This window comes from Motacilla alba, chromosome 1, assembly GCF_015832195.1.
Source record: "Motacilla alba alba isolate MOTALB_02 chromosome 1, Motacilla_alba_V1.0_pri, whole genome shotgun sequence".
NCBI lineage: Eukaryota > Metazoa > Chordata > Aves > Passeriformes > Motacillidae > Motacilla > Motacilla alba.
In genome coordinates, this window is record NC_052016.1 from 114,465,297 (window position 1) to 114,486,505 (window position 21,209).

The 21,209-nt window shown below is 36.1% G+C and overlaps 1 protein-coding gene across 9 annotated transcripts in view; it reads right to left on the reverse strand.

The window, feature by feature from the left end:
- DMD (dystrophin) overlaps window positions 1-21,209 on the reverse strand; it is a 1,161,005-nt gene that overhangs the window by 672,392 nt on the left and 467,404 nt on the right. For all 9 annotated transcript variants that reach the window (XM_038157590.1, XM_038157575.1, XM_038157541.1 and 6 more), the window contains 3 exons: window positions 18,819-18,998; window positions 12,837-13,012; window positions 3,208-3,331 (listed from right to left, as the gene is read on the reverse strand). In XM_038157590.1, coding sequence (XP_038013518.1) covers window positions 3,208-3,331; window positions 12,837-13,012; window positions 18,819-18,998 — 480 coding nt within the window. The remainder of the gene's footprint in view (window positions 1-3,207; window positions 3,332-12,836; window positions 13,013-18,818; window positions 18,999-21,209) is intronic.

The window sequence follows — 21,209 nt, forward strand, 5'->3', positions numbered from 1 at the left end:
TGAATGTGGATGTCGCTGCATGGCCTGGTTTTGGCTGGGATACAGTGATTTTCTTCTCAATAGCTAGGACAGTGCTGTGTTTTGGAGTCATTATGAGAAAAACATTGACAACATTCATGTTTTGGGTTTTCTAAGTTGTGTCTATCCTAAGTCAAGAGCTCTTTTTTTGGTGTGTCTCACGCTCTGCTGGTGATAAATAATAAAAAAAACCCAAAAAAACCCAAAAAAACAAAACAAAAACAAAACCCAAAACTGGGAGGGAACACAGCCAGGACAGGTGACCCAAACTGGCCAGGGGGATATGCCATGCCATGGAACAACACAGTGCACTGTGTATAAACTGAGGGAGTTACCTGGAAGGGGCTTATTTGGGTCCAGAGTCAGCAGATGGTGAGCAATTGCATTGTGCACTACTTTCTTGTTGTTTGCTGTTTTCTTTCTATTATCTGCTTTATTATTTGCTATCATTGTTATATTTTACTTTGTTTCATTCAAATATTCTTATCTCAACCTACAAGTTTTACTTTTGGTCCTCCCCACTCCACTGGGATGGGTGGGGGGGATGTGAGCAGGTGTGGTGCTTAGTTGCCAGCTGGGCTTAAAGCACAACATACCAATAAAATCTATTTCAATTATCTCTCACATATGTTTTCCTTTCTGCATTTCATTCTTTTTTTTTTATATGCCTTCTACAACTTTACTAGAAATTATACAATATGTTAGAATACACACTAATCTTATTTTCCATTGATTTGAGGTTCATTTTGAGAGAACTAATAACTAAAAGTGTTAGCAAGCAGCAATTAGCTGCTGTTAGCAACACACACTGTTCAAACCTACAAACTGAACAGTATTTTCGGCTTTGTCTCTCGTTTAATGGATGAAGCAGATACAAGACCAGGAAAAGTCAGGTCAGGACAAGTTTTAAGACCTGGCATTCATAAAAAATTGATATTTTTCTTTACTTTGTTAAAAAGTGTGTTCAAAGACTTGCACTGACTGAAAAGTATTCAGCGCACCAATCCATGCAGCATTGTCAAGTGACGCCTTTCAGAGTTCTCACTCTCCAATTAATACATGAGATAGAATGCTTTCTCCCTTAGAGCAACTAGAAACTTCTAAATTGTGACTTGATTTTCTCTATTAAATGCTTATTTTAAAAGCAGTGGCACTGGGTGAAATTAAAACAGGTCTTGTTCCTTAAAAATATTTTCAATGTCAATGAAGGACACAAACAGATTTTTCTTATATCTATTTAGAATTACTGGTTTGTCTCAGACCTCTCTTAATACAAAACAGATCTTTTTCTGCACTACTTTACTGGAAAAAAAAAAGCTGGAAATTTGTTTGTTAACAATTCATTTACTAAATTTCCAAGGAGATCAAAGGAACTCCTGGAATATCTTCTGCTGTCTTTAATGTCTTGAATTCAAACTTTAAATGCTCATGCGCTGGTCAAATTCCAAGCATCCCTCTTCAGTATTACATGTGTGTTTTCACCAGCTGAAATGAGGCCTGGATAAATGTGGCAGGCAGCAGCCTCCCAGCCCCAATGCTGTTCCTCAGCTCCAGCAAAGGCAAGGCAAGAGCTAGTGGATTCCAGTGGGGACCAAAGGATATCTGTGGCTCACCCATCTCCATCCCTTCACCTGCAGCATTCACCACCTCCTCAAAAACAAAGGAAGGAAAAAAGGAGGAAAGTGAACCGTGGCTCCTGGATCCTTGAATGCTTTTATAAAGTCTTGCACACTATGGGGTAGGACCACTGGGAAATCTGACAGGGAAGGTAGCTGACTAATCTGTAGGTCAAGATGAGCTAATTTTAGTCCTTGAAATAAATACGTTCCTTAAAATGTGAATACATGAGGGGGAGATAAGTATTTTGGTTCTTTTTCTTCTTTCTTTTAAAATTTGGATTGGAGCACTTGGAAAATTACCTGCATATCAATTATTGTATTAGATGAATACTATCAACTCATATGGAAGAATGTGAACCCATCAAATCTACTCTGTGCATTTGATCCAGTCTGCATATAATTATGTGTATTTCACATAACATGAAGTTGTGGCATGAATTAATTCAAGATATTCCATTTGAATGCATAATTTCTAGCACTCATGACAAAATAAATAACTAAAATTATTGCAGGAAACTTGGAATTTAACATGGAATTTAAAAATAAACACTTACAGTCAGAAAATTCCATGTTACTCAATCTTATCATAGCTGATTCATGATGGAAAAGCAGAAAAATCATCAGCAAATCTAAATTCAATAGAGTAACTTTGTTCCATCTCTTTATGTCCTAGGAGTTTGTATCAACACGGGTTTTAATGACGTTCCATAACACGCTGTGCTACTATCCAAGTTAGTTATAAAAACCACCCCTTTCTCATCTTGGAAAAGATGGGCATTTTTTAAATTGATATACAAAAAATAAATAAGGAAGAAAATGTGTAACAGTTTAGTTTTCAAGAGCTAGATTCAGTAATTCAGTCTATGACACACAGACACACAAAAATAGCTACTACTCAAGCAGTGCAGAACCATTCACTCTGTCAGGAAAGAACAGCTTTTGGTCCTGATATGGTACTAAAACAGAGTAAAAAAAAAACAAAAAAAAAGAAAAACAAACAATAAAAGCCCTGTGGAAACTGCTGAGTGTCATAAATATTTCAGCTGTGTAAAGGAAATAGATAAAGATTTTCTTTAGCGTCCACTCCAGTGACACTTTTCATATTCTTCAGTTTATGCATGTATAATGTCAAATTAAGCTGTTAGTATAGCATGGAGTTGCATATTTAAGAAACCATATAACTTTATATACATATATATATCCCCACACACATATAAAACTTTACTTATATATGATTTTTATATATATATAAACTTTATATATATTTATATAAACTTTATATATATTATGGTATAACTTTACCTAAGACTGTCATGGATGTACAATAACTTAATTAAATATGATTATGTATGAGCAAAAAAACCACCAACAAAAATCTATGTGTTCAGACAGCCTGTGTAGTAATTTTGGTGCCAAAATCGGAAATTCACAGAAACAGTGAACACTTCTAAATTTATCTTGGACAACCAATGCTTGTCAGTCTACATTTGAAACCGTTTAAGCTTGGACTCTGAAAGCACTTTGACAAGCTAATACGGACTAACAGATGCACACGAGCAGTTTCTCCTACATTGACTCTTTCTCTGAGGTCTGAGAGGTTCCCCTCTTTCCTGAAGATGGCAAACTCAGGGCTCTGCAGCACTGCCTCGGAGCGGGTCATCCAGCTGTGGAGCTCCGTGGTATCCGAGTCGAACCTGAGGGACAGAAAAGCGCAACAGGACTTTCAGCTTCCACAGTTCCTCAAAACGGGATTGGCAGCCAGCATGATTATTTAAACGCGGGAATAAACAGCAATTTCTATGAGCAAAATACAGTTTTAAACTCCCATATCTCCTCAGAGAGTTCATTAAACTATTCACTCTAAAATTTAGAAACATAGAAATACTATTTCATTTTCAAGGCCCAATTTGACAGCTGAAGAGATGCAATAATTTTCACAGTAAGTATTCTAACTTTTCAAGCTAATGGTTTTGGAAGACATGAAACAAATGTCTGTCAGTGAAGGAAGAGTACCGCAAGTCCTGTTGGCTGAGCTGAGTCTGACCAAACGCAGCCATCAAGCCTGTGAGATCCCTGTCCCAGCTCGTGATGATGAAATTATGAAGGAAATTCAAGCAGAAAATTTGATGAAAGAAGATTTTTCTGATTAACTCAAATTTGTTGTAGAATGTAATCACCAATCAACAAGTATAATTTTCCACAGTTAAAGCTTTAAAACAAAAATTAAGATCCCCAACTCTCTGCACCTAATTTATAACAAGTTTTTACTCCACAGCCCTCTTTACTGCATTCTGTATTCTTTCATCAACTCCTTTAAAACTGATCTTAACTTGACTTATGTTAGCCACTATTCAGGTAATGTCTCAAAATGCAGATATTTAAATTACTAATGTCTGGAAATTTCAAACTGTGATTCAGTATCTAGTGCAGATTTAAAACAAGAAGCTTCAGACTATATTTGTTGTCAGCTATGCCACACTCTCTGCTTGATTGCATTTCTTTATTGCACTGAATGTTCTAATATTTATATCCCTTTTGCAGCTGACTTTCCTTCTGCAGCATTATGGTGAACACAACAGAGCAGAAAGACCAGGGGGAAAAAAGTAACAAACTGTATCCTTCAGTTTGCTTTGTGACTATAGGTTGTATCATTTGCATACAACTGAAAATATTCTAAAAACAGTAACTTGAACCACAATTACACCCCTGGAGGAATTAATTATTTTATTGAAATACACTTCATTTATACGAGAATTGATACTTCTAAATACAAGGATGTAAGGCAAAACCAGGTGCTACATAAATCTCCATATACAGAAATGAAAATTGAATATGAGAATTCCATGCTTTAGTTAATATATATGCTTCCCTTTCTTTTCCTTCTGCACTACAGTTTTTTGTATTCATAAATAATGAAAGCAAAAGAAAAAAGAATTGCAAACTGCCTGAATCTTAGTCCAATATTCTACATACAATTATAAACTCTTAGGAATAATTTTGATAAAAAACTTCCTGCTAATGCTAACTGAATACTCATACAAGGAGAAAAAACTGTGACTTTGAAGCAATGGAAGGTTCAGAAACCTTCAGTTTTAAAAAGAACTACAAATTCTAAGGCAAAAGACAAAATAAAATTCCCAGATGGTTCAAGGAATGTCTTTGCTGTTCTAATCCCTGAACACGAGCTCCACAGTCAATTGAGAGCTTCCTACTTCAGCTTTATTTCTGATCATTAAATCAACTGCAATTCTTGAAATAAAATGTTATCCTTTGTTCTACAAATAATAACTGCATATTTCATGATTGCAAAACACCAGACACCTGACAGCAATGAAGTTTACCAGTCCCTGGGTACTAAAGTTCCTTGACTGCAGGTAAAATTGCATGACTTTTGGAATTTGTTCCATCCTGAAGCTGCAAGGCAAGCAGAATCAGTGAGTCCAGCTCTCTGAAAAATAGTCTGGTGTTACCCTGGTACAGGATGGAAACGGACAGAAGCATGTTCACCTGTGATCAATGCTTCAAGAAAAAGGATTTAGCCCTACCTGGAAGAGGAATGGGGGCATTTGGGATAGCTTTGACAGTGAAACAAAATAATTAGGAGCACATCTCACGGCCCAGAGAGCCATCAGATGGTGGCAAGTATTAGACATAGATCTTTAAGGTCCCTTCCAACTGAAAGCATTCTATAATACGATATGATTCTCTGACATGACAAAGCTGAAATCACATAACAGATTGCTCTGTCACTTGCAGTTTCTTCTGGAGATAAATATAATTTCAGAAACAAAGCCTCCTGTTCAAAAAAGGGCAATAGAGTGGAGGGCAGAAAAGAATTAAAAATACATAAAAGTTAAATCCAAGTAGCTCTTCGCAGTACATAAATATCTTTAAGATAAAGACATCTTACCTAGTGAAACAAAAAAAAAAATCACTCTGTCATGTTCAACTCATGTAAAAGGAGGAAACACAGGTAGAAATGGCATTTAATCATTCTGCTTTAGTGATTGGATACTTCCTTTCTGAGCACAGCTGCAGTTAGAAATTATATTAGCACTAGATTGATATCAGAGTATAAATAGAGTCTTTAAATCTCCTAGGAACAAGAATAATTTAGATATAAAACTGTGCAAGACTGCCTTTTTTTGTCCCAACAAACTTCAATTCAGGCAGAATTTGTGAAAATAGATCAATGGAAGATACTAAACCAAAAATCACTTGCAAAATTACTCTTAACTACCTTAATTTAACATGTATCTTGGCATGGTCCCCACCTAAAAATTCCATTTGAAGCAGAGGCTTTATTCTTCATGCAGCAGTCATGCTTTTGTTTTCTACTTAGCATTTTCTTCTGCTGTTCCACAAGAGAAATACCATTTTTACTGGTCCCACAGCCCTCTCTTCACATGCCAGCACATGTCAGCTGAGTTCAAATGGAGATTTTATTTTATTGTAAAATCTAAACAAATTAATTTGTGTTACTAAGTGATTTCCATAAGTTTTCTTTATTAGATGAGGGACTTCTGGTAGGACAAGAGTATCCTACTCTGGTAGATATTTGGGTTGGAAATTCCATTAAGAGAAAAACTTGATGCAGTTCAGTTGTGAAAGTCTCAAAGGTGAGGTTTCTCATGTATTTAATAGAGAAAAGGAAAGCCAGAAAAAGAGTCAATTTTGAACAAATACATGGTGATCTAGTAAGAAAGTTTGGAATGAGAATATGAAGTGGGCATATGGCTTGGGATGGTCAAGAAAATCAATTTGTGGAGAATCTTCCATGAAAATGTGACTAGCATAGATTAAAATAATTAAAATGTTCTTCAATATGCTTTGAGTAAATAGACATACAACCAAATTCACTGTTGAACAAGTTCACATAGGAACATGAGGGGTGAAGAAGCTTCCTTTCATGTGGCCATCATAATCTTATCTATAAACTGAATTAATTTCATCTTTAAACTACATGCTACTGCTACCATGGACAGACCAAGGTTTCAGTTCTTTATTCTTTTAACAGACAGAAATAGCTTCACCATTTCCTTTGTTCATTTGTTTCCTTCCCTCCCCAAACAAAAATCACACTGGGCCTGTCACTACTGCGAGCCTTGGGCAGACATGAAACCATTTGCCCACATATTGAGTTGGCAGGGAATGATACAGCTGTGATCCAAGAACCACTTCACTGAATTATTGCATTTCCATGTCTAGACTGAAATCCCCAGCCCACCAGAGGTCTTTCTCAGCTCGTAGCTCTTCACTGCCTAGAACGTATCAAAGAACAACTTTACAGCACATGGTGCCCATTGGAAGAATTATTCTGATCTAATTCCCTGCTGCCTTTCTTTGTATTTGTAGTTGATGAGCCATTAGTTGATAAATAGAGTTGTACTTATCCTCTAATTCAACTGCCAATTTATAAAAAAAAAAATATTTTTTTTATGTTTCCATTTTAAGGGTCAATTTTATTTCCTTTTGAAATGACGTTTTGACCCTCCCTCTACATTTGTGATACTATTAAGTTTAGCCTTATCAACATCATGGCCAGTGCATTTCTGTGATGAATATCAAGGCATGCAAAGAAATACCAAATCAATCCCAAGTGTGTATCTCCAACAGAAACTCCGCTGGAACCATCAGGTACAAAGCACCTTTAAACCCAGTCAATACTCTGTTGATACTGCAGGTAATTTCAGGTGCTCAATGTGAAGAATATAAATTCTGTTTATTTTTTACTCATCCATTTCTTACCTCACAAAAGCTATAAAGGATAAATTCTCACTAAGCATTAAGAAGTGCCCACGTATACAAACCTCAACATACTCGCATACTCTTATCCTCATAATGAAAATTTTTATTTCTTATTTCCCCTTTAAGCAACAGAAAACTATTCTGTTGTTTCTCAGTCACCTTGTCCTTTCCTCTGGAATTGGCTGCAGACGTAGTGAAATCAAAAACCAGGAAAATTAAGGACATGACTTTCTTCTTTTTGAATGTGTTACCTACCACTAGATAACAATACAAGCACAAGCTGCATTTCTGTAAGAGAATAAGGGTCAAACAACCCAACTGAGGGGCTGTGAAAGTGGTAAACAATCATCATTTAGTCCTGACTAGACATGATTAATTGCACAGAAATAGGATCTATGAAGCAATACCTATCAAAAAGACCATTATAAAGTCCCTATATGTTTTTCTTTGATAATTTTTTTCTTTAAAAATCCAAACTTTTGCAAATAATGAAGGATTGAACTCCAAAATATAATAATTTTCAAAAAAATGAAGGCTTGTCTCTTTTCAAAAAGTCCATTTAACAGCTGTTAAATGATAAAAACACTAGATGGAGCAACTATCCTGTTTTAACACAGCCTGCTCCTCAAAGGGCATCGAGTCTCTTTCAAATCTTCAGATTAACATTCTACTAATAATAATGCTATGACAAGTAGACTTTCCTTGGAAACCTTAGGAAGCTTGTAAAAAGATATCCACCAAATTGCAAAGAAAGGTATCTTTGCTTGTTCTTGAAGCATATTAATATTACAGATATGTTTAAATTAAATATTAACCAGTTCTTACTTGTCTGCTGCTTAAAAACTTAGCATGCACAGAGTAGTTTTCAGACTTTTTTATGATATGCAACTGACCTGTATTTCCCAGCACATGTAAATACCACGAAAATAAATATGTTATGTAGCACCCCTTTCTCCCATTTACAGGTTTTTTAAATACTATAACCTCAGCTGAGCTACATTTATCTCTAGCCCTAATGCCTCTTACATTCTTTTCAAGATCTTATTATACAGCTCCAAGTATTTTATCTTTCTCAGGTTCAAATTGATTCCTGTAGGAAAAGGAGCTTTTCTTTGACTAGAAACAGAACTTAACTCACCTAAGTTATTCTGACATTTTGAAGCATTAGTCCTGAAGCGGTTTTAGATTTTGGTGGGGAGAACGGAGGGGAAATAAATAATAATAAAAAAAAAAATAAGTAATCTGGTTCTTATCTCTGCTTCCCTCCACTTACGGCAAAAACTTGCTTGAAGAGGAAAAAAAAAAATAAATAAAAAATCTACAGCTTCCTTCCCATGCATTCATGCCACAGTAAATAAGAGCAATGGAAATGTGACACATGTAGTCCTGTGAATGTTATTTGTCTACAAGTCAAATTGCTTCTTCTTAATTTCTTCAGTTGAAATCTGCTTCCCTCCACTTACGGCAAAAACTTGCTTGAAGAGGAAAAAAAAAAAAAAATAAAAAATCTACAGCTTCCTTCCCATGCATTCATGCCACAGTAAATAAGAGTAATGGAAATGTGACACATGTAGTCCTGTGAATGTTATTTGTCTACAAGTCAAATTGCTTCTTCTTAATTTCTTCAGTTGAAATCAAGACTTTTATACTTTCAACCCTGATAAAACACTTGGCATTCTGGAAAGTTTGATGCTTCAATCTTAGCCATCCATTTTTCTCCTCCTTGGCTTAGAAACTGGAGGCCAAGCTCTTACACAGTACACCAATACAATATTCACTGAGCAGCCAAACTATTCTTCCTTCCTTTAGTATCCAGTGTCTCTAAAACATATAATTCACAGAGAAGCTAATCTGAAGCAGAAATATTTCCAAACCTCTGGCAGTGGGGCCTGATGAATTTATTTCAGGCACGCTCCTTTTACAGAAACAACGCTGACTAAAGACTGAGAGCAGAGGAAAGGAGCTGGCAAAACCTGGGAGCATTATTCACCACCTCAAGCAAGCCTCAACCCCCAATGTGGCTTTCCCTTCCAGGCCCAAAAATTGTATCATTTGCACCAAGCAACAGCATGCAGTGTGTCATGCTGTGACTGCAGAAAGCATCCACCACAATCTGGTTATTCACCTTTGGGAGGTTCTGACAAGCCTTCAGCAATTGCAAGGGCTTTTTTATCAAACCAAAACTAAACAGTACACAACCATCAAGTAATAGTCATTAAGTGCTCAGGGAAAACTTTGCTTGTAAACACATACAATATAGAGTGATGTAGGAGAGGAAGGTTGAGAACCCCCATTCTTTAAATTTATTTTTAAAAATAAAAGGCACGCAGCACTATGGGCTTTGTTTATCCTTGGGCACAGCTACAATTGAGTACAAACAAAAAAACCCCCAAGAGATCTTCTGGCCAACAATGCACCAGAAAATAAATGACTGGATGTTTGGGAATACAATACTTTTTTTTTCTATCAAGCAAAAACATTGATCCAAAAGGTGTCTAGTGAACAGTGAACAAGGATATTTTAACTGAGCACCCAAATTTTTAGATGAGCTTTCTTATTCCATTATTATGCTAATATCTAGTATAAATTTTTATTTTCTTGTCTTTGAGAGAGACAACAGGATTCTATAAAATATGTTCATTTCCAAGGCTACATTTTCACATATCCATTAAAAAACATCACAAAACCTGTTATTCTAAGCTGAAACTTCTTCCCCAGAGTTTACTCTCAAAGCGTTTTCCCAAAGCCATTTATTGACTGCTCCTCCCACTGTAGATCACTTGCTTGTACTTTCTAGAGACTAAAAGCACACAAACTGTGGGGTTTGGTGTTTTCTCTGCACAGTCAGAAATGCCAGAAGGATTATCTGAACGGAGGAACACTGCCTCCAGGTAATATAACCATCATTCATCCTGCTACAGCTGTGGACATTTCCAACATCTGCTTTGCACATTTCCAAAATGTAGGTCCTCTCAGAGATATAACTGTCACACTAGTTCTCATGTGCTGGTGCAATTCCATTGTTAAAACAAAACTAGTAATTTTGGCACACAAAACAATAGTTAGAGCATATCAAAAATGTATGTGTATTAAAAAAATAACTCGCTTTTACCTTGTGAAAGTCAGATTTCTCTCCTAGCAGATCAAAACAAAAGTCTAACATGCACAGAAATGAAAAGGACTCTGATTTTAAATATCTAAAAGAAACCACCACTTATTCAAATACCTAAAGTCATCCCAGGCCCAGACTGAGAACTACAGATTGTTCCATCATTGACTCCTATCCAAAAGTTAAACAGAAATTATATGGTGAATGCACATATTTTAGATGGCATTAAAACAAATCAAAAACCCTTGAAACCTAGTAGGCATGGTAAAAAAATTATTAACACTCTGTAAATTTGGTAGCAGATCTACCAGTAATATATCCTAAAGCAATCCTAGTCTTAAAGTTGACAACACATCCTATTTTCTGTACAAGGATCAATCAGGTTTCTGTATAAACTCGTTAGCTGGAGTTCTTTAGACAGACATCAGCCAAAGCACTGTAGTAACACATAATTATCAGTTTCTATAAAGCAAGGTAGTTTGGAACAAACACAGTTCCCATAATCCAGCTAATTCCTGCCCTCAGGCAGTCTCCTTGCACGGTGACTATGAAGCCTGTATTCTGCCTTACCCTGCCAAATTTGCTTTCAGCATTAAGGCAAATTAAAAGAATATGAGCAAGAAGGAAAATATATGCTAACTGCAAATATACAGCAGTTGAAAAAAGAGCTTCTATGCCAACTGGCCTCCACTTTGATATGCAGCATATAGCAGCAATTTTCTTGAAGAATCAAAAGAATTAGGTTTTAAAAATCATCCCACTTCATTTAGTTTTAACTAAAAAAAAAGGTAAAAAGTTTTAAAATACCAATTATTTAAATACTTTGAAACTGCAAGGAAAATTTCTTAAAAATTCTCAATTTTTCAATTTCAAAATAAAGCAGATCACTATTGTCATGACAGGCACCATGCTACCCTAGAAGTTTACTGTTATATGTAAGCCAACAGGGCCTCAAACCTGTTCCACATCTTTGCACATCACTACTGAAACATTAACAGGGGTGTTAAGGCTTATAATTCCTGATAAGCAACAACACTGCCATCTAAAAATTCCTTCCACACATTCAGGAATTACAAGTCTGCTGCCAGTCATTGCCCTGCATCATTGTGAGTGCTTGGGAATATATTAGCAAAATACAACTGTCACTTATGATCTAATGGTAACCTAGGATATGGGGAAAAAACAGATTCCAAATAAGGACTCTGGAGATAGAATCAATTCATTGAAATTTAGCTCACAAACTGATTTAGACCAAGCACTTTCCATAGAGATAGTTATCCAATTTAACAAAAAGGGGGAGAATCACTCTTCTTACATCACATATACAGCATTCCTAAATAATGATGCTGAACTAGAACCCTTACTTTTAGAATGATTAAACACAGGTACAATGCCTACATATACCCATTTTTCCAATAACATAAAAACTTCAACTGAAAAGAAGTCAGATTTCTCCTATTCTTTCTACATGTCATTCTTTTTAATAAGTGAAACACTATTCTACAAGAAAATAGTTGTCCTGGTAAACACTTTGAACTAAACAAAGATATTGTATATAGAAATGAGAATGAAACTGACTGCAGTTTCACATTCTTTTCCGTCTTCAAATCTATTGCCTTGGAATTCATGTTTATCAGACTATCAGAAATTATTTCCAAAACAAACATACAATGAATGTTTAAAATCTACCTTCTTAGCACCTCATTTCAAATCTTAGTGCTTGAGCTGCTTCTGCTTAAACACATCAGAACTTTTTCTCCCGACTTTAACTAGTGTTCACCATCAGTATAAAATCCCTTGTCACTTGTACTTCAGTTACACATTAAAAACATCTGAAAGTAACAGCAATGCGTGTTTCACAAAATACTAACTGCCTCTGAAGAACTGCTACTTTCACTCCTGACCCATAAGCCCAGAAGAATGCAATCAACTTTAGAAAAAAGGCAGGATCTCCATTACTAGTATTTAAACTGTTAGAGATTCTTAAAGAATACAAAAATCTTAGAATTAACTCGGAGTGCTTCGTGCCCATCATGTTTTAAGACCCTAGCCAAGTGGGATCCCCATACGTAAGGACTTTAACTGACTACAATTACTATGCAACGGTATTGATGTCATCATTAATATTCCATACTGCTAAATAGGTCTAATAGAAGCACAACATAATCCATACCTCCTGCTGAGTAAAGAAAGAGAATAATCAGCTGGTGCCCTACTAGAGAACAGAATTACAATTTCAAGCCCAAAATAGCACACAGAAAAATACTGCAGTCAAACGACAATCTTTGCATTTTTGTCCAGACTCTATCAGTATTCTCTCTCTGTCTCATGATGATTCTCACCTCTTCCTAATTTCTGAATCCACAAGGAGTTGCCTTTTTTTGTGGGGTGGAGGTGGTGGGAGTTCCTCTTTAGCATGCTTAACCAGGATTTGCTCTCTTGTGGTCACCATAGTTACAGTTTCCATTACAGTTGTCTGTGTTAGTGATGTCTGAGTGGTGGTGACAGCCTGCGAAATCTGTGAGAAGCACAAAAACAGAGGTCAAACATTACTTGAAAGACTTCAGTAAAGATTGTTTGGAGGAGCAATAGAAAATAATGAGAAACTGCTCTCATCTGATCATAGGCTGACCTTCAGGAAAAAACATTATACGCGACTCAAGCTAGATTGTTTTATCTGACTCACGCTGTGTGAATAACTTATCTGCAAAAGCCAATATCAAAATCAGAAAAGATTCTAATGAACTTATAGCTCCCTGCAATCCATGCTGAATGAAGAAATGAATGGAATTTTACAATGGAATCAAAGGATAGCAAATAAATAAAATGTTACTATTACTAAATATTAATTTCAGACTGTCCCCCACCTGAAAACTTGCTCCTTGAGATGTGATAAAGGCATTAAAATGACACTAAATTACCAACTATTAGTCTTACCACTTATAAAAATTTTCAAATAGCATGTAATCCACCATAACATACTTGTATGAAAGGGCTGTTAACTTTCTGGCTGGAAATCTTAAATTAAAACACACGCACTAAAAGGCAATTTAATTTGCATCAATTTTATTCCATAATTAAAAACCAATATTTAGGGGCCACACCAGATACTAATACCTATGGTATGTAAACACTACCTATCTAATGCATTTAGCTTTGCTCTGGTAATATTAAAAAACCCCCTTTGTTTAGCTCAGCTGCATTAAAAAAAGAATGATGACAAATATTTTTGGCTCATAGCTGTTTGTACACTACTTATGCATGTACTGCCCATTTGTATTTTTTTCCATATAACATTTTCCAACTCAAGTGTGGGCAGCTGTTCTTAAATCCCTTAACTCATGAGAAATAGGCCACGTCTTTTTTTGATTCTGTCAGATGATGGCTCATTTGTCAAAACGCTCTAGTTACAGCTCCAATGACCACCTCACAGTTTAAGGGCAGTGAAATGGAAAATAAAAGAAAAAAAAATATACCAGGAGAAGAAAAAGTCGTGCACCTGAAAAGCCCTGCCTCCTTGCTTTTGCTAATATGCAATAATTAGTGTCCAATTCAACAACAGACACGCCAGTATCTAAAAGTCCATGAAACTAGAAACCCATACATAAATTATCGATTCCTTCTTGCATCAGAAACTCAGTAAGAGATTGAGTCAGCTTAGTTATTGAGACATAAGTGATTCTACAAGCAATGAAGAGGCACCCAGGTCTAACACCTTCTCCACAAGGCTTCCCTGCACTGGGAAAGAAAAACAGAATGACAAGGAAAGGGAAACACTTAGCAGCAAGCAGCCTCTTCCCAGCAGGCAATATCAGTAAAGCCAAGAAACCTGAAAAAATACCCCAACAAATTCTTGCCAGCTCTGCTGAATTCTTCCCATTGCCTTCTATGCAAAAGTGCTCCTGTTCTTCATCCAGGCTGACCGTGGAAGTGATGAGGAGGGAAGGGCTTTGCCACTATAAATTGGCAGTATTTCTTACACAGAGCAGTTAACCCAACACTGTGCTTCCATCTCTAGACACAGGCAGCTGTCTAGGTTTTAAAACAGACTCTGGACTACTAAAAAGACTAAAAAACTTAGATTAAGAACAGATTAAAAAAAATATATGGATTAATTATGACAATTGAATAAGCTGCTTGTGACCTGCAGGGATTTAGGTAACGTACAAAATTCTTTGGAAGAGAAAAACATTCAGTTGACTTTTTAACCACTAAAATTTTATGTAATAACATTCTCGTTTTAGTTCTCTCAACAAGATGTATTGATTTTGATATTTTTTTTCCTACAGAAATCATGACAATATTAAGACAGCATTTCCATATATTTTTATTGAAACTCTCTACAGCATTCTTTTCCATTTTATTTTACTTAATTAGAGGGCAGAAGGAAAAGCAAGTCAAAGCTTCTGATGTCTAGGGTTCCATGACATTTGAGGATAGAACCTGATGTCATCTCTCCCTGAAATGACTATACATTAGAACAGAAAGCGTTTCTTTTCTATTATGTAATTTTGGGTACAGTCTCTCTGTCTCTCTTTCCTCTTCTCATAAAATTCGTATTACACCGTGTTTTATCCAAAAATCAATGACAGGATGATGTTTCAGACACCCGGGGTCATATCCTGCCATGTTTTCATTTGCTAATCAATACCAGGGCAGAGTTTCCAGTGAAGAAGGAGTAACACAGAATAAACCACAGCTAGGGCACTGTAGGAATCATCTGCAGCATAACACCAATCCCAGGAGAGGCAGCTGCAGCTGGAGATGGGGCGCTGCCCTTCCAGAGCGGGCAGTGCAATCACTGCCCAGAGCAGTCAAGGCACCATCATGGGGGGGGAGAATGATTTGGATGTGAAAACAACAAAAAAGTATTTTTCATGCTTAATCCATAGGAGTGGAGTTTAAATACTATGTGCTGCAAAAGGAGAATGGAGATGTGAGTTTGAAGTTCATAATTATTCTAATTAGAGACAGGGAAAGACTAAAAGGCAGATTGCAACCTTACATGCAAGATGAAGCTGGTTCACATTTAAACTGCATATGCTTTAATATGAAAAGGACAATCATCAACAAATTTAGGAATTACAAAAAAAGAAAATAGAAGTAACTTTTATTGGCTTACCTGGTAAAACAAAACAAAAAACAAACACCCCCCATGCCCAAAAAAACCCCCAAAAACCAAAAAAAAAAAACCCACAAAAAAAAAATCCAAACCCCTTTTAATAACCAAAGTGGTGTGTTTCATGTATTCTTCAAAGACAGTGCAAATAATAAATCTATATTTTCTTCATCCCTTTCAGTACCTGCATAGCAAATGTGATTCTGAGAAGGGGTCACACACACTACGCCTTTAACCCACTAGAAAATCATACAGAAAGGGCTAAGGTGACTCACAAGGGTGCACATTAAAAGACTTTCAAAACACAACAGTTTCACATCAAGCCCATCTTTGAAACATGTTAAAACTCATCTCTTTTCCTAGCAGACAAATTCAAATCTTTTTCATCATCTATAGGCAAACATATGTACAATGTGTGTATAGCACTTCAGTAGTTTTATGGCATTTTATTTCTCATTTATACAGCAGCCTTCCTTTAATGCCAACATTTATTACTGTCTTTGGAAGTGCCCTCTGTCCTGATAAACTCATAATTTTCCTTTACACTCACTTTTGGAGCTGTCATCTGCTCTTTGATGAAATTTATCTCTGTGAGCGGGGAAGTTCAGATGAGGAATGGTGTTTTCTTTAGTTTGGAAAGATTTTCAGTACAATTTAGTGGAGCATAATGAGCTCAGCAAAGCTGGGTTTCGAGTTTCTGGAAGCTCCACGTCTAGCCTGAACAAGCTGTCCTTGTCCTTGATTCCACTGTGTGGTCAGTGAAGGAAAGCTGACATTTTCATGATGAGGACGAACTGCTTTTGAGATTTCTCTCTCTCTCTCTCACCCTTGCCATCCAGTCATTTGTAGCAGGAGCTTCAGCCATGTGTTCTGATTAGATGCTTGAATTCAAGAGCAATTAATTCAGCCAAATGTGGGAGAACTCACATTCTACTTTCTGCACTTTTCCTTTGGGATTTATAGCTACTTTATATGTCTAGCTGGAGAATCATCTTTGAACTGAGCCTGAGGTTGCCTCTTCCATTTAATTTCTTATTTTGTTAACAAGTTAATCATTTGGTGACACTTTATTAAGAGGGGAAATAACTAAGGACAAAAATGCAATTATGAGCGCCCTATGAAAATTATTAATCATAGAATCCTGTAGGTTGGAAAAGACATTTAAGATCATTGAGTGTAACTATTGACCTAGCTCTGCCAAGTCCACCACTTAACCATGTAAAGTTAATTTTGAAGGCAATATCTAAGCTTGATGAATAAAACATACATTTTCTGATAGTTTTCAGTGGAAAATATTCTACTTTTCACCCTCTTCAAAATCTCCTCCTCCTCAGTTCATGACTAGAGAACATAATGAGATCATGCATTTTTTTTCTCACAGTGTAAACACAAAAATGAGCTCTGTAATCAATACATGTGAAAAAAAAAAAAACTCACTGAAATTATCTGCCCTGCCTAGACAGAAACCCATGGTGACAAGTACACCATCCATCAGTATTACACAGAAAATAAGCCTGAACAGTGCAACAGTGCCTTAGGAGCAGGTCCTTGAGCCAGGTCTAGCTGTGCCATGTTTCCAGAAGGTGAAGCAGTATTCCCGTGGCAGCACGTCACTTCTATCCCAAGCAGAGCAGCTTCTCCTTGGAGGAAGAGCTTATCCACTGAAATATTCTGCTCTGATAGGACAGCTACACTGTTTTGGGAACCCAAAGCATCTCCCAGCTGTGCTGGTCTATGTTTACAGCCTCAGGATTGATCACTTCGTTTTCTGTAATCTAAGTTCCATTTTCAAAACTAGTAACTGCATTTAGGAGCCATAGCCAACCTGAACAGGACTTGAGCAGTTTGGAGTGACTTACTAACTCCCTCAAAATGTGTGACCCTAGCCATCCCAAATTTGAAAATTAATCTGTGGAATTTTCCTCCGCTTTGAAACAGGAGGTTTTCTACAGCAAATACACTGTAATTAAATTTTATTTTCAGCTCCTAAATGCTGTGGACGCAATATGATTCTGCTTTCTAACTGAAATTGTGCCCTTCCACCATTTTCTTCCCTAATATTCTCCCAAACTGATTTTTCAACTTCAGCTGCTTTTTCTAACTGTCACAGAGCAAGCTAAAATATTAAGGTATCAGTTGAAAGCAAGGTTACTAAGAGGGATTCAGATCACTACATGAAGTATAGCATCTTTTCTTTAATAACCCAAACATAATTTGGTAGAAGTATTAGGAGAGAGCAACAAAAAAGCGCAGAATGCTCAAGAAAATTGAATCAAACTGACCAGAACTGTGAGACACCTATGTGGACAGGACAGAGGTACCTGCTGCAACATTCTGCTCTGTGCTGTTCAATTAAAAAGCCTTAATATCCATTTCCATTTTACCAGTCACACAGCGACAGCTCAAAAACAAGCCAGTGTTAGTGGGATTATGGAATGGAAAAAAGGGAGCTGGTTTGGGTTTAAATCCAGTAAGAAAGAGATGCTAACAAGATGCCTAGGAAAAAGAACTGGATATGGGTTTGGCTACTACACCAGAGCACTGAATTTTATTACCTGGTTTAAAAACTGAATTGCTTTTTGTTTTAATATATTAAAGTTAACATAAAGTGGTCAAAATAATATCAGGTTATATTTTTTCATTGGCACTTTGGTTACAGGTATAGATTGATTTATTTTTCCAATAAATTTCTCTTTCTTGTAGCCTCTCTTTCTAATCTGTAAATCAGCATATCATATACAGAAGCAAAATAGCAATCAATTAGTGATTTTTCATGTTGAAAAAAAACCAATTTCACTTAAATTGTGAAGAAACTGCTGAAACTGCTAGCAGACAGTTCTTGCAGTAATTTCAGACAATGTGCTATTTCAAAGAAACAGCTATAAAAAAGTGTGTTATTTTGGGTTAAAATTAAATTAACTGGAGAAGTATTTTTGTTATGGTTTGTATCATCCCTGAAAACATAGTTAGCAACCCAAGAAAGTAATCAACACTATACCTAGAGATTAAAAATTAAAGAGATGAATAAAATTCTAGAATATTATATTATTGTCGTATTATGCTGTCCTAAAAATAAAATATGTCTTAAGCAATCAGTCAGGGGAAATAATTAAAACAAAATGACAAACAGCACCAAAACTACTTCAAGCATTTGACTGTCAAAGGATCTGATTGTCATAAACTGATAAAAGTGGTTTTTACGAACCTGTTTGGAATTGCTCTCCACCTTCTGCACAAGGCTTTCCCAGCGCTGGGCAAAATTTTCAAGACGACTTTCCAGCTTTTGAGCCACTGCTTTATTTTTCACAGCTACGAGCAGATCTTGGCTGAGCATCTTCAGCTTACTCATCATTTGCCTTTTCATTTCTAGATCTCCTTTTAGGATCTGTTAAACAGAGTAACAGAAGGGAGAACACACATTCATACAAAAAAACAAACCAACCCAACCTAACCAAAACACCCAGAAAAAAAGAAAACCAAAAAACTTCAAAGAAAAATCACAAGGAGAACATCAGAAAGAGCTGAAAATGGGTTAAGGCTCTTATAATTCCATAATGTTGTTTCTAAAAAAACTGCTGGCAGAGCTTATATAGCAACATAACATGGCAGGTGGAGCAACTCCAAACTTCACAGCAGGCTTCAGGTGATGACATGAATCAGAAAGCTAAAAGTTGTGTTACAGGAATAACCTTAAAACTGCACTCACGTTAACAACTATATCAACATGACAAACAATCTTTCTTTAAACTGTCAACGTTCTTTGCTGTATATTGCATATTGAAAGAAGAGTTTCCTAGAAAAGTAACATTTGATCTCAAACCAGGATTAAAACATGCAAACAAAAAAACCCCGACCAACCAACCAGCAATAAAAACAACCCCTCCAAACAAAGAACCCAAACAAACAATAAAACAAAACACACTGTGCCAAGGGTCCTTGAAACTCTTGAGACCTATACATGCAAGCCTGCCTATGAAACAGGCTATTCCCAGATCCAAGGATCATCCACAGCTCCAATTCTTACCTGGGTTTACTTTTTAAAGCCTTAACTGGTTTACTCCACTGATCTTCATTCCTTAAACACTTTTTCTCTACACCCTAATCCTGGTAACTACAGCCAAACTTTGAACTCTATGCAGTTGTGGATTGCATTCTAACCTCCAAGGCATGAAAAGGATAATCAAGCAAGACAACAAAATTTAGTCTACATATGCTTTCCTACAGCTATATAATCCAAAACTGTAATTAAAAAATGTTAAAGAAAGATTCATTGTCTTTGTAATCAGCACTCTTTCTAATCAGATTTGATTTGAAACATCGTAATTGCTAAGGGTAGGCACAGTTAATATCAAAATTTAAATTGATGCATCCCTGAGAAGTAGAAGCTAACTTCATATTGAAGATTCTTCATATTGAAGAATCTCTTTTCATAGTAGGAGACCTAACAGATGGAGGAACGTAGATGCAAACCAGTTTAGCATGTTAAATTTCAAGCACTGCTATATTTGACCTTTTTTAACGCCTACAGCGTCAGAAAAAGATCCTGTGGAAGCCACCATACGCTGACTGGAATAATAAAAAATGACATCCTGTGAAACCTTAGTTAGTCCTGAGGAGCAATGTTTGATTTCCAATCACCCCAGCCCACAACAGCTGCGTAACACACCCATGAGCTCAGCATCAGTCCAGACACCTGGAACACCAGCAGGAAGGGAAACACTACAAAAAGAAGGGTGCTATAAATTTCTTTTAAAGATACTTCCCACTGCAAATTAATATGCTTTTGGGACAGCTACAGTCAATCTGGAAAACTATACTGGGAGATTCTGTTTTCACATTTCTTCATTAAAACCTGTCAATGTGCCACAATAACCAAAAATATGCTCTGGGTTTGTTTTTTTTCCCAGTACAATAACAGATCTAAAATAATAATAGTAACTGCAAAATATGCAATTTTCCAATTTGGAAGACAAGACGTGGTAGTTTCCTTTATGAAATTAATTATCAAATATATCAGTCATAAATTCTGCCAAGTACATACTATAAACCCTGATATTGGAACATTATAAAGTGATGTCCTTATTTTTGGTAATGTGGTTCTATTTTTTGGGGTTTAAGTTTTTACTTCTTGTTTTTTTCTTTTCTTTAAGGATCAAAAACTTACTTTGCTTAATGTATAGTATAACCAGCAACACCCATTGTAAAGTTAGTTATCAGCTGCAAAGAAATTTATTCCAGTCAAAAATATTGTAATATCTAATTTATTTTCCATATGTAAAAAAAAAACCAAACCAAAAATGTTGGGCGAAGCAAGGAAATATTTAACTCTATAATAATGAAGTATATACTATAAATAAATAGAGGTAGATTTTGTATACTTGTACACCTTTGCAAGAGCTCTCAGTATTTGGTCAAAAAAAACCAAAAAACCTTCATTTTACAGACTACAAAATGTAGGCCTAGGGCATGAAAAAGAATTTATCAAGCCTGTGCCATACATGGCACCAAAATCACACCTCAATTCTACATTCTCAGTGCATCACATCTTCCAGATATTCCATGTTCTGTTTCACCCTACATCTTATGTAAGAATTAA